Source organism: Scyliorhinus torazame, chromosome 14, assembly GCF_047496885.1.
Source record: "Scyliorhinus torazame isolate Kashiwa2021f chromosome 14, sScyTor2.1, whole genome shotgun sequence".
Taxonomy (NCBI): Eukaryota; Metazoa; Chordata; class Chondrichthyes; order Carcharhiniformes; family Scyliorhinidae; genus Scyliorhinus; species Scyliorhinus torazame.
Genome location: NC_092720.1, coordinates 172,303,071 through 172,316,329, shown reverse-complemented (window position 1 = coordinate 172,316,329; position 13,259 = coordinate 172,303,071). Strand labels below are relative to the sequence as shown.

The 13,259-nt window shown below is 42.5% G+C and overlaps 1 protein-coding gene across 2 annotated transcripts in view; it reads right to left on the bottom strand.

Moving 5' to 3' along the window:
* Positions 1–13,259, bottom strand: part of LOC140390226 (class I histocompatibility antigen, F10 alpha chain-like) — a 43,077-nt gene that overhangs the window by 15,677 nt on the left and 14,141 nt on the right. For both annotated transcript variants that reach the window (XM_072475197.1, XM_072475199.1), the window contains exon 2: positions 4,181–4,441. In XM_072475197.1, coding sequence (XP_072331298.1) covers positions 4,181–4,441 — 261 coding nt within the window. The remainder of the gene's footprint in view (positions 1–4,180; positions 4,442–13,259) is intronic.

Genomic DNA, 13,259 nt, shown 5'->3' with positions numbered 1-13,259 from the left:
ACCACATCAACTTCTTAACCGTCATCCACCTGTTTGGTCACCTTCTCAAAGAATTCAATAAGGTTTGTGAGGCACAACCTACCCTTCACAAAACCGTGTTGACTATCTCTAATCAAATTATTCCTTTCCAGATGATTATACATCCTATCTCTTATAAACCTTTACAAGACTTTGCCCACCACAGAAGTAAGGCTCACTGGTCTGTAGTTACCGGGGTTGTCTCTACTCCCCTTCTTGAACAAGGGGACAACATTTGCTATCCTCCAGTCTTCTGGCACTATTCCTGTAGACAAAGATGACTGAAAGATCAAAGCCAAAGGCTCAGCAATCTCCTCCCTCGCTTCCCAGAGAATCCTAGGATAAATCCCATCTGGCCCAGGGGACTTCTCTATTTTCACACTTTCCAGAATTGCTAACACCTCCTCCTTATGAACCTCAAGCCCTTCTAGTCTAGTAGCCTGAATCTCAGTATTCTCCTCGACAACATTGTCTTTTTCCTGTGTGAATACTGACGAAAAAAAATCATTTAGCACCGCTCCTATCTCCTCGGACTCCACGCACAAGTTCCCACTACTGTCCTTGACTGACCCTACTCTTACCCGAGTCCTCCTTTTGTTCCTGACATATCCATAGAAAGCTTTAGGGTTATCCTTGATCCTACCTGCCAAAGACTTCTCATGTCCCCTCCTGGCTCTTCTTAGCTCTCTCTTTAGGTCCTTCCCAGCTAACCTGTAACTCTCGAGCGCCCTAACTGAACCTTCATGTCTCATCTTTACGTAAGCCTCCTTCTTCCTCTTGACAAGTGTTTCGACTGCTTTAGTAAACCACGGTTCCCTCGCTCGACCACTTCCTCCCTGCCTGACAGGTACTTATCAAGGACACGCAGCAGCTGTTCCTTGAACAAGCTCCACATTTCCATTGTGCCCATCCCCTGCAGTTTTCCTCTCCATCCGATGCATACTATGTCTTGCCTTATCGCATCATAATTGCCTTTCCCCCAGATATAACTCTTGCCCTGCAGTATATACCTATCCCTTTCCATCACTAAAGTAAACGTAATCAAATTGTGGTCACTATCACCAAAGTGCTCACCTACCTCCAAATCTAACACCTATCCTGGTTCATTACCCAGTACCAAATCCAATATGGCCTCACCTCTCGTTGGCCTATCTACATACTGTGTCAGGAAACCCTCCTGCGCACATTGGACAAAAACGGACCCATCTAAAGTACTCGAACTATAACGTTTCCAGTCAATATTTGGAAAGTTAAAGTCCCCGATAACAACTACCCTGTTGCCTTCACTCCTATCCAGAATCTTCTTTGCAATCCTTTCCTCTACATCTCTGGAACTTTTTGGAGACCTATAGAAAACCCCTAACGGGGTGACCTCTCCTTTCCTGTTTCTAACCTCAGCCCATACTACCTCAGTAGACGAGTCGTCATCAAGCGTCCTTTCTGCCACCGTAATACTGTCCTTGACTAACAATGCTACCCCTCCCTCTCTTTTACCACCTTCCCTGAGCTTACTAAAATATCTAAACCCCGGCACCTGCAACAACCATCCCTGTCCCTGCTCTATCCATGTCACCGAAATGGCCACAACATCGAAGTCCCAGGTACCAACACATGCTGCAAGTTCACCCACCTGAGCGGAAGGATGGAGGGGTTCTACAATTCATGAGTGTTATTCATTATGTAGTTTCAAGAATTGGATAACAGCGAACATTAGTTGGAGGGAGTCGGTGTGTATTAATGGCGACTATGGGCGATTCCTGATTGCCTTTTGTTATTTTGTTTATGTTAGCATGCAAGCACTTGTTTGGGGGTTGGTGGGAGAATGGGATTGTTGTTATTGATATGGGGATTATATTCGTTACTGCTTATTGTTTATTGTTGGTGGGTGCAAAGTTGCGAGAAAATGTGAAAAAGGAGAATAAAAATATTTTTAAAAGAAAAATGTCAGAACCACACAGTAAGTCTGGCTGGATTATTACTGGCTGTATTTTTTTCAGAAGCTACTTCACGGCTTGTTTCACCTCACCTTCCAATCACACAATTCTGAACTGCTTGTAAAGAAACTGGTCATCTGTCCACAGACATATCTTTATCCGAACTGATGAGAGCAGATGTTTGACCTCTGCTCACCTCTCAATGTAAAACTCAACTGAAACGGCTTTTCTACAAAGTGCCTGATATCTTAGCTCCTCTCTGTAATTACATCATCTCACATAGCTGAAATCTAGTTACCTCCTCAGGGATCCCCTTAATCCAAACAAAATTCCTTTGACCCACGCTGCTTATGATGCAGTCATTGCACCTCTGGCTCCCGAAACCTTTCAAACCAGAATTCTTTAAAAGCACTTCTGCAACAGTCATACACGCACTAACCCAGGCCTTTAACCCTAACTGCAGCAAATACCTGTAATACAATATATCCAAAAATTCCTACATTTATCACAAGTTAAACTCAAAATGATTGTTAGCTCCAATCATTGTTTGTTTCTCTGCTTATGCTCATTTCATTAGATAATCTTACTTCTCATGTATGTATTAAACTCCATTCTAAAATAAACGGTCCAAAGGTGTGCAGGTTAGGTGGACTGGCCATGCTAAATTGCCCCTTCGTGTCCATAATGTTAGGTGGGGTTACTGGGTAACGGGGATAGAGTGGAGACGTGGACCCGAGTACTGTGCTCGTTCCAAGGGCCGGTGCAGACTCGATGCACCGAATGGCCTCCTCTGCACTGTAAATACTATGAATCTATGACATCGCGGATTATAATGGGGGAAATCCCAATTTCGACCTTTCATTTTCCTGTACCTCTGTGCCCATTATTAACAATTCACGGAAAACATTCATTGCTAACTCTCCTTCCTAACTTCGAAAGCCTCTCACGACCTCCATGAACCTTGTCTGTAACTGTAAAAATGTACTATTTTCGAGTCTGTTTTCATAAATATTAAAGCTCATTCTCGTGCATCGCCTTCCGATGGCTATTAAAGCTGTAATGGGTACTCAAAACTATAAGCAACTAACACCATCCCAGCCAATGTCTCCCTTAAGGCACCGCCATATGCAATACCCGTATGCCCAATTAATGACTGGTGTGTAAAGCAGTCTGTTGAACGGCCGTCTGTATTTCACTTGCTGTCGGTACTGAACATTTCTCCTGGAATAAAGCTCCAATTCAGTTGGGTTACAAAACGACAGGTAGCCGGAAACCCATCAGTTGTACCCCAGGGCCATTATGCCTGGAAGTGAATTTAAATGAAGGTGAGGTACAATGGAAAGAAATGTGAAGTGATCATTTTCGCAGGAAGAATATGAGGAGACAGTATAAGATAAAGGAAATGACTCTAAAAGGGGACCGGAAAGGTCTAGGTGTAGATGTGTGACAGTTATTTAAAGGTGGCAGGAAAGTTGGAGAATGCAGGCCGTCCTGTGCTTTATTAGTGGCGGGGGGTAGAATAAAAGAGGTTATGTTGAATATGAATATGAATATGGAACCAGTTCGGCATCAGCGAGAGCACTGCGTCCAGTTCTGACACCACACTGTGGGCAGCATTTGATGACATTGGAGAAGGTGCAGAAAACATTTACAAGAATAACTTGATGGACGAGGAGCTTCAATTATGAAGACAGATTGGGATGAGTTACAACAGTTCACCCGACGAAAAGGGTCAAGTGTAAACTTGATAGAACTTTTCCAAATCACGAGGGGCCTGGGCGGAGTAGAATAGGGAGAAGCTGTTCCCACTGGTGGATGAATCCAAAAGGAGCGTGCACAGATTTAAAGTAATTAGGAAAAGGAGCAAAAGTGATATGAGAAAAACCTTTCTCCTCAGGCAGCGATCTGCCCGAGAATGTGGTGGAGGCAGGTTCTTCAAAAAAGGAATGAGACTGTCTTCGGAAAAGGAGGCGAGTGCAGGGTTACGGGGAGAAGGCGGGGGATTGGTAAAGGATGAGTTGCTCAATCGGAGCGCTGGTGCGGACAAGCTGGCCCAAAGAGCCTCCTTTCTTACAATAACAATTCTGTGAGAAGCAAACGAGGGCGCCTTAACGTCAAAGGCATGGACATTCAGGCAGGGAGTACAATGGACGGCCCACTCTCCCCAAAAGTTTTAAAAAAACATACCCTTGTCACTCACTCCATTGACTTCAAACTATTTGACTCACTTGCTGTTTGGTTTTCCTTCTGCAACCATCTATCCAGCTGTCCCTTAATGAGTCCGTGGAAACCAGCTGCAGTGATGGTGCACTCGCCCCAGTAGTGCTGGTCAAACGCTTCCGCCATCCATGTTTGCCTTGGAACAGTTGTGTTCATATTTTTGTCATAATAGTCTGCCTCGCAGCCATCCAAAACTCCCATGACACTGTACTCCGGGAGATCCGCAACCCCATGGTTCAGGATGTACTGATAGAGGAGCGAGTGAGACGCTAGGACAAATATTGTTTTTAAAAAGGACACAATTATCATTGACAGATCAAACAGAGAAACATCAGCTTGAGGGACAACTTGGGAAAGAGCTTCAAATGAGTCAAATCCGAATAATTTACACCAAAAAAATGTCTGCACTCGCGTGATGAGTCAATATATTAACGGCCCGGATATAGAAAATTCTACTCACTTTCAATAATATTTACATTTCTAAGATAACAACGATGAATACGGTGGTTCGAATAAGTTATGACAGTCTAATTTGTCTACCTTCATAGCTCAGATATGGGGAGATTCTATTGACTTAGAGTGGCAATGCGCCCAGTTTTATCATACTAAGCCATAGAGCAGGAGTTCCCAAACTGAGGTACGCGAAGGGTCTCCAAGGGGGTGGGTGAAGCTGGAGGCTGCCACGTGGCCGCAAACGCCGGTTCGAAAGCTCAAAGTTTAAAAATCGGCCGTTCAGCTGAGGAAGGAGCAGTGCTCCGAAAGCTAGTGATTCGAAACAAATCTGTTGGACTTTAACCTGGTTGTAAGACTTCTTACTGTACTTAAAATCAGGGCACTGGATGCGGATAGGCAACTATTAATCTTTCTCCTTCATACGCCCACAATTGCTACGATTTATTTTTCTGCTCTTTCCTCTGCCTGCTATTACTCTGCGCTGTGTTTATTTCCAGCTCAGTCCCCCCCAATCACGACACTTAATGGCCCACTGTTCTGGTTCCCTGCTCACAATGTGGTCTACTCTATATCGGGGAGACCAAATGCAGACTTGTGGGTGATCAATCTCCATAATTCGCTCAGTCTACAGAGATAACCTGACCCTCTGGCCCTTTGCCATTTCAGTTCATCATCGTGCTTTCATGCTCACATTTCTGTCCTTGACCTGCTTCAACGTTTCAGCGAAACCGAACACAAACTGGAGGCACAGCACCGCACCTTCCAGTGAAGCGTTTTACAGCCTCCCAGATTCAAAAGTGAGTTTAGCAACTTCAGACCGTGAACTCGGTCTCCCATTTTTAAATGTGTTGGGGCCCTGCCTTCTGGAGCTGTAGTGCCCAGAATTGATTGCATTACTGCAAACCTAATGTACCCAATAGAACTGTGGCATAATTATGACTTGCAAAAGCAAAACACTGAAGATACTGGAAATCTGAAATTAAAAGAAATTGCTGGAAATAATCAACAGACAGGCAGCAACAATTCTGAAGAAAGGTTATGGACCTGATAAATTAAACCTGTTCATTTCTATACAGATTTTACTTAGTCTGTTCAGTATTTCAAGCATTTTAACCATCTCTTTGTTTTCCAGCTATCATGACATAAAGGTCCAGTAACCTCTTTAATTATTATTTGTATATCTTTACCATTTTTTAGCAATTTATGTACTTCTCATGCTACTTTCTAATTCTCTCTATTATGCTCAGATCCAGCTACTTGCCATTTCACACTCTGTTCTATCTTATCTATGTCCCAGGTGGATAACCACATACTTGTATTCATAGAATAATAGAATTCTTACAGTGCAGAAGGAGGTCATTTGGCCCATCGAGTCTGCATCGACCCTCCAAAAGAGCCCCCCCCAGGCCCAATCCCCCACTCTATCCTCATAACCCTTGAAGTTAAAAACTCACTACTAGTCTTAGAATTCCCCCTATACCAAAAAGGGTTGATATTCTAAATGCTGAACAGGGATTCTCACTCCCTGACTCCTATGCAGGCTTCAGTGGGTGCTATTCAGGTCAAACTATGTTTTCAAGTTATCCCCCGATATAACCCATACCTTCACAGAAGAATTTTACCTACTTATCACTTAGTAGCATTGATATCCTGGGTCCTGCGTTGCTAAGTAAGTAAAGTAGGCTAATAACCACTGTTTCAGGTTAAAACTTTTAAGTTATTTTATTATTATATATTTTTTTCTTTTAAAAGATGCAAGCACGGACTTTACAGAAAAGTAAAAAGATCTTCCTTCTGGTTGGTTGAAGGAACCTTCAGGCCCAATTTGACAATCAATCTTCTTTTTAAAATCTGGTCTTCTTTAGATGTATTCACTGTTCTGCTCGGTTGCTATGTCCTATCTTTCCCATGTACCGAGCTGAGAGAGCTGGCTCTGCTGGCTGTCCCCTTTTCTTCAGGTTTATATATTTTTCTAACAGTTATTAAGTTTTTATGACTTTATTGTAAAGTAACTTTTATTTCATTTGGATTGTAAAAGGTACCTTTAATCTGAATTTTTCTAACACGATTAAGTATTCATTTTGAGTTGACCTCACCTCTCAGGTCTCTGATTACATTGTTTCCTTTGTGATGTTCAAAATGCTTTGATTTCAAAGGGGTGTTACTTTTAATTCCTGTCATTTCTATAGTTTTATTATCGAATTGTGTCCCCAGCTCATAATTTTGACTTTGATTTGGGTATAATTTGTGTTCTTGTAGACAGCTTGTCTCCAATTTTCTTTAATTTACCTGATTTCTGCAGAGCTTCACATCTATATATTTGTCTCCCTAGTCATTCTTTTCCATCTGCTGATTTTACTTCAATGAAGGTGTGAATCATTGCTTTTAGCGTAATGCTAAAAATCCACTTGCTTATAACATGAAAGGTTTACATTTATCACCTAACTTAACTGAAACCCTCATCCACGCTTTTCCAGATGCTTACTAAGATAGTTAATTTCAATGAAGGTGTGAACCATTGTTTTTAGCTTCATACAAAAATCCTGTTTGTTTGCTAAGCCTGTTTGTGAGAAGGAATCTGCATTTTATAATCCTGCTCTTTGCATCTGCTGTTAACCCTTCATGGGATCTTTCCCTGTATCCTCTCAGGTTTCTTAAATCAGGTATTTCCAGACTTCCATGTTTCAAATGACACATCTTTCTAGATTATCAATTATACCCTGTAACCCCACCTAACCTTTGGACACTTAGAAGCATTTAAAAAAAAAGATTGTTCTACCCGCCATAGATCTGCACTTTCACTTAGTCTATCAATGTATTTTAATAAATTTATGTTGCTATTTACTAAACAGACGACCCCCAAAATGGAGTAATTGAAAAATGCATTGATGTATCATTCTAGTCTTTCAGGTTTAGCTATCATCAAAGAGTTTAGCTTCCACTCATCATGTCCTTGGCTATTTGTAAGATTTCTTGTCGGATTCCTACCTCCTCACTAATTTGCTGCACAATCCTCCAATTGTTTGCAATCTGCAAGATTTTGTTTTCTGTCAATGGCCTTCTACATGGAACTGTCCTCGTACCTTCTAGAAGTCAGTGTAAATAACATTCATAGAAAATCCCTTCTTGGCCATGTCAGTAACTTCGTCACATTAATTTTTATGACGTTAGTGAGAGTTCTCTGGAGGTTGTTCTCAACAAACCACCAAGAATGCAATTCACTGCACAAGGATGCGTGTTAATCGCAAGAACTACCATCGAACCGTACAATCTTCATCAGAAGGTGGCAACCTACATCATCTCGACATTCATTCATTTGCCACCTTGTATTCTTCAACCAGGGCCTGACCATTCATATAATCCAACAGGTATTACGTACAAATTATGAATAGGAATGTGGCCGATCTGACTGTAACTTCAACATTAATTCCTCCTAACCCTCCTCCCTGCATCCCCACGTAACATTTTGCTCCGTTGTTAATCAAGAATCTATCTCGCTCTGTCTTAAAAATATTCCAAGACTCTGTTCCCGCCACTTTTCAGGAAGAGAGTTCCAGAGCCTCACTACCCTCTGAGAGAATTTTTTTTTGCCTCAGTCTTACATGAGCGCCCCCTTATTTTTAAACAATGAACCCTAGTTCTAGATTCTCTGACAAGAGGAAACATCCTCTCCACATCCACCCTGCCAATACCCCTCAAGATCTGAAAGGTTTCCATCAAGTCATTTCTTTCTCATCTGAACTCTCATGTTACATGATACAAACCTACCCAATCCAACATTTTCTCATTAGACAACCCTGTTATCAGTCTAGCAAATCTTCTCTGAACTGTTTCGAATGCACTTATATCTTTCCATGAACAAGGTGACCAATACTGCACACAATACTCCAGATGTGGTCTCATCAATTCCTTGTACAACTGAAACACAACCTCACTATCTTTGCAATCAATTCTCATCACAATAAGTGATAACATATAGTAGCATTTCTAATTATTTGCTGTACCTGTATACCGGCCTTTAATGATTCATGCACTACGATACCCAAAGCAATCTGCACCTCAGAACACTGCGACCTCTCACCATTTATATTATATGCTTCATTTACTTGAAAAACGAATATATCTCTTTCATTAGGAAACAATTATAGCAGAGGGACATATTATTTCCTGAACATGGTATCTAAGCAGCTGAATGTCGTGCATATGCTCCCAATGGATTGTGTCCCCCGGAGGTGGAAGGATGAAATCTCCATGACCACCACTGGATTAGGGATGACAATTTTGCCAACTTTTAGCCTGAAATGTACTCACTCTGATGTTTTGAGGAATAGGTGTTAATCGGGGCGAACATAACTTATCGATAGAATGGAACTCATGCAGTGACAGCAAAGAGACCGTCTTCCCATCAATCTGAACTGGATATCAATGGAACACTGAGGGATGACTGTGTCCTGTAAACATGGATTCGAATTTCATAGCTATAGGGTATGTCCATCTTGTGCGTTTAAAAAAAAAAATCAAACAGGGGCCAGGGAAACAAAACCTGGAAAACGACACACTAAATGCTACTCCCAAACAGAACATTGACCAGTCACGAATCTAGTGAATTGTATTATGGTATAGCTCCGTATGTCAATAGATTGCTTTGTTAATCAGCATCCACGTGACAATATTGATTAGCCTGCTTTGCTTGTTGATCTTGCACCCAGACAACTTTGCACCAGTATGTTTCCTTGCAAGAAACGGACTTTTATGTGCATTTTCTTCCACAGTCAAAAATGTCCCAAAATTAAATGAAATTGATTTTCATAAATGGAGAATTTTAATCTAGGCCAGTTCAATTTCGCTGGAGGAATAGCTTGTTCACTCAATGTAATGCGAGAATGTGGAATGCTGTCTCCCTGTCTCTGTGTGTCTTTCATTTATGACAACCCCGGACCTGACCCCAACAGTGGCTAGGATACTGGACAGAAACCCCAATATTTTATTTTAATTTTGTAAGACTGTGAGGAAAGAATACCTCACTCATGGAGTGATTTCAAAAAGCATCAGGGTATAGTAAAAAAAACTTTATTACGAACACAGTTTTAAAATGTCTTTAATATCACATGAGAAAATTGCTTACAATACCTCTTAAACAATGCTAATGAATATCGTGACACAATAACCCTTAAATGCTACCTTTATTTCCACTTAAACAACAAAACCACCTCAGATCCCAATCCACATTTAAACACAGTTAGCACTCAGGAATGACTGCTGTACAGACAGGTATTTTGAGACTGTTTGAAAAGGTAGGCCTGAACCCTGTCAGAGAAATGCAGGATCTCTGGAGGTATTTATTCAGAAAGTTCCAACCACAACTAACTCTGTAACACCTTAACATCTGACTGATTAATCCCTTGGTTCCTCCCATTAACTACATCATCTCATTAAACTGAACACAGCGTTTTTAATTAACTACTCCACAGGAAACCCTCTCAAGATAAAAAAAAAATTAGCCAAATTTTTTACAAAGCGTTATTTTCACCTCTGGCTCCCAAACAGCCGAGCGGTCTTGTTAAACAGGATTTTTAAAAAACACTCCTCCAATAGTCATACATGCACGAAGCAAGTCTTTTAATTCTTACTGCACCAAATAAATATAATACAATATTTCTGAAATACCTACACATTCATCACACATTTCCTTGAAGTTCACTCGCGCAGAATTCAGTGAGACACTTGAAAATTATAGAGAGCAGGACAGATGTGAACGGTGCCAAGGAGGCCCAGCCAACCACGCTCACATGTTCTAGTCTTGCCCCAGACTTGCTGGGTACTGGACAACCTTTTTTGAGGCAATGTCCAAAGTGGTGGAGATGAGGGTGAAGCCATGCCCGAAAGTGGCGGTCTTCAGGTTTTCAGACCAGCCAGATCTCTTCATGGGGAGGAGGGCGGATGCCCTTGCCTTTGCCTCCCTGATCGCCTGCCGTAGAATCCTGCTTTGCTGGCGATCAGCAGCACCACCCAAAGCTGCAGACTGGCTGTCCGACCTATTGGAATTCCTCCAAATGGAGAAAAGCAAATTCACCATCCGGGAGTCAGATGATGGCTTCCTCAGGGCATGGGAGCCATTCACCCAACAGTTCTGGGACCTGTTCGTGGCCAATGAACAAACAAACAAGTAGCCAAGAGCCAGGGGAAAGTAGCCAAGACATGAGGAAAGAGAGGGAAGGAAGGGAGGTTACCAAGGGTGGGGGTAGTCGAACACAGCTGAAAAGAAAGGGGAGCTGCAGAGAGGGAGAGGAGGGGAGGGGTGGAAAGGGAACGAGAATAATGGAGGGGAGCGAGAGGGGAGGAAAGATGAGGGAACACAAACTGGAAGGAGAGCATGGGAAACGACAATGACCACAACAAACACAGCAGGGCAAAAGAGAGTAAGAAAGTACGGAGGAAGGAACGACAGACGGCCGAGGCTGAGGTAAACACACAACAGCAAAAACTGATTGGGAGAAGCAAGTAACATCAGGGGAGCTGTCCAGGCACCCCGCCCACCCAGTTCTGTTTTGCTTGTTCTGTTGTATTATATATATATATATATATATTTTAAAACAGTAAAGAAGGGGGAGGAGAAAGCCCCCCAATTGCCCCCCCCCTCCCAATTGACATGTATAATTATATTTTCTGTTTGTTGCTTCTCTGTGTATACACCTCCCCTGTTTTATATTCCCTCCCCTTGTTTTTTTAGCTTTTGTTATTTCTTTTTGGTTTCGCTGTGTGTACATCTGTAAATATACCATGTATAAAACCCAATAAAAACCCAATAAAAACATTCTTCAAAAAAAAGTATAGAGAGCTATTTAATCAAACCTTGTTAGTACGATCCTTGTATTCCTGCATTGAGCATGTACTTGTTTATCTCATCATTTTTAAAAAAATTGATGCTAGAGCCCAGTTGCTCCACATGTAATCATATTCCACATTATTCCTCAATAATACCTTTAACCCCAATTTGATATAATCGGCAAATGTTGAAATTGCCCAAAACTGGGCAGCACGGTGGTGCTGTTGCCTCACCGCGCTGAGGACCCGGGTTCCATCCCAGGCCCAGGTCACTTTCCATGTGGAGTTTGCACATTCTCCCAGTGTTTGCGTGGGTCTCACTCTCACAACCCAAAGATGTGCAGGGTAGGTGGGTTGGCCACGCTAAATTGCCCCTTAATTAGACAAAAAAGAATTGGGTACTTTAAACTTAAGAAAACGAAATTGTACAAAACGTTGGTTTAGATAGTGAATTGGTAGTGACCCCAGCACTGATCGCAGTGAAGTACTGCTTCCCACCTTCCAGCAATCAGAATAACCACATTTGAACCCTACTCATTTTCTGCGTTGTAGGCAACGTGCTGTCCATTCTACCACTTATCCCCTGACTTCATGTGCTTTGATCTTTCTCTATCCTTGTGTCATTGTCACTTCACCTCTCTTCCTGCATCTTGCATTCACCTTCTGTTCCTTGTGCTCTCTCTCTCTCTCTCTCTCGGTTTCTGTATTACTTTTTTAAATTCATGTTTTCAGGATGTGGGCTTCGCCAGCTTGGCCAGAATGTATTGCCCATCCCCAATCACCCTCAGGAATGTGGTGGTAAGCTGCCTTCTTAAACTGCTGCAGTCCACATGGTTTAGATACACCCACTATGCTATTAGGGAGGGAGTTCTACAATTGTGACCCAGCGACAGGGAAGGAATTGTGTCAGAGTGGTGAGAGACTTGGAGGGGAACTTCCAAGTGATGGTGTTCCCATATATCTGCTGGCCTTGTCCTTCTGGATAGTAGCGGCTGTGAGTTTGCAACTTACTGCCTAAGGAGGCTTGGTGGGTTCCTGCAGACCATCTTGTCGATGGTTCACAATGCTACTACTGTGCACTGGTGGTGGAGTGAGTGAATGTTTGTGGAAGGTGTGTTTGTAGAAGGGGGGTCAATCGAATGGGCTGCTTTGGCCTGGGTGCTATCTCGATCATTTTGCTTTCTCACATCTTTTTCTTTCTCCCCGTGTGCCTCTTTCTCTGCTGTCTCCCTCCTTTAGACTTGATTGAAAATTACCCTGGTACATTTCACATTTGAGGGATGGGAAATAAGAGTAGAGGTGCTGTGGAGAAGAGGGACAGCGGAGGAGAAGCATCGTGGAGGCAGAGTGAGCGGAAGAGAAGGGTGGAGATGAAGGGTAGCATAAACACAATCAGACATTGAAGAGGAGAGACAGAGAATTAAAAGGTGAAGGAGATGCAAGAGGCACAGTCAAAGGAGAGAGAAGTGTGAAGTGTGAAGAGTGAGGGAGAGGAGGAGGAGGGATGGAGTGAATGAGGTGATTAAGGGGTGAAATGGGAAGAGAGTGGAGGGGTGGGGTTGAAAAATAACTGTTCATGAGCAAAGGAAAACTTGAAATTGTTGGGAGGATCAGAGTGGTAGGAAAAGAATGTGTTTGTGTGTGAGGGTGCATGTGAATGTATGTGAGAGTGTGCACATGAGAGAATGTGTGTGTGCATGTGTGTGTGTGCGCGCAGGTGTTCTGACACCCTGGCTAGTGTGCGGTTAATTCCAGCCACACAAGCCCCGGAGTCCCAATGTCAGTGAATTAACCAGTAATTTGTATATT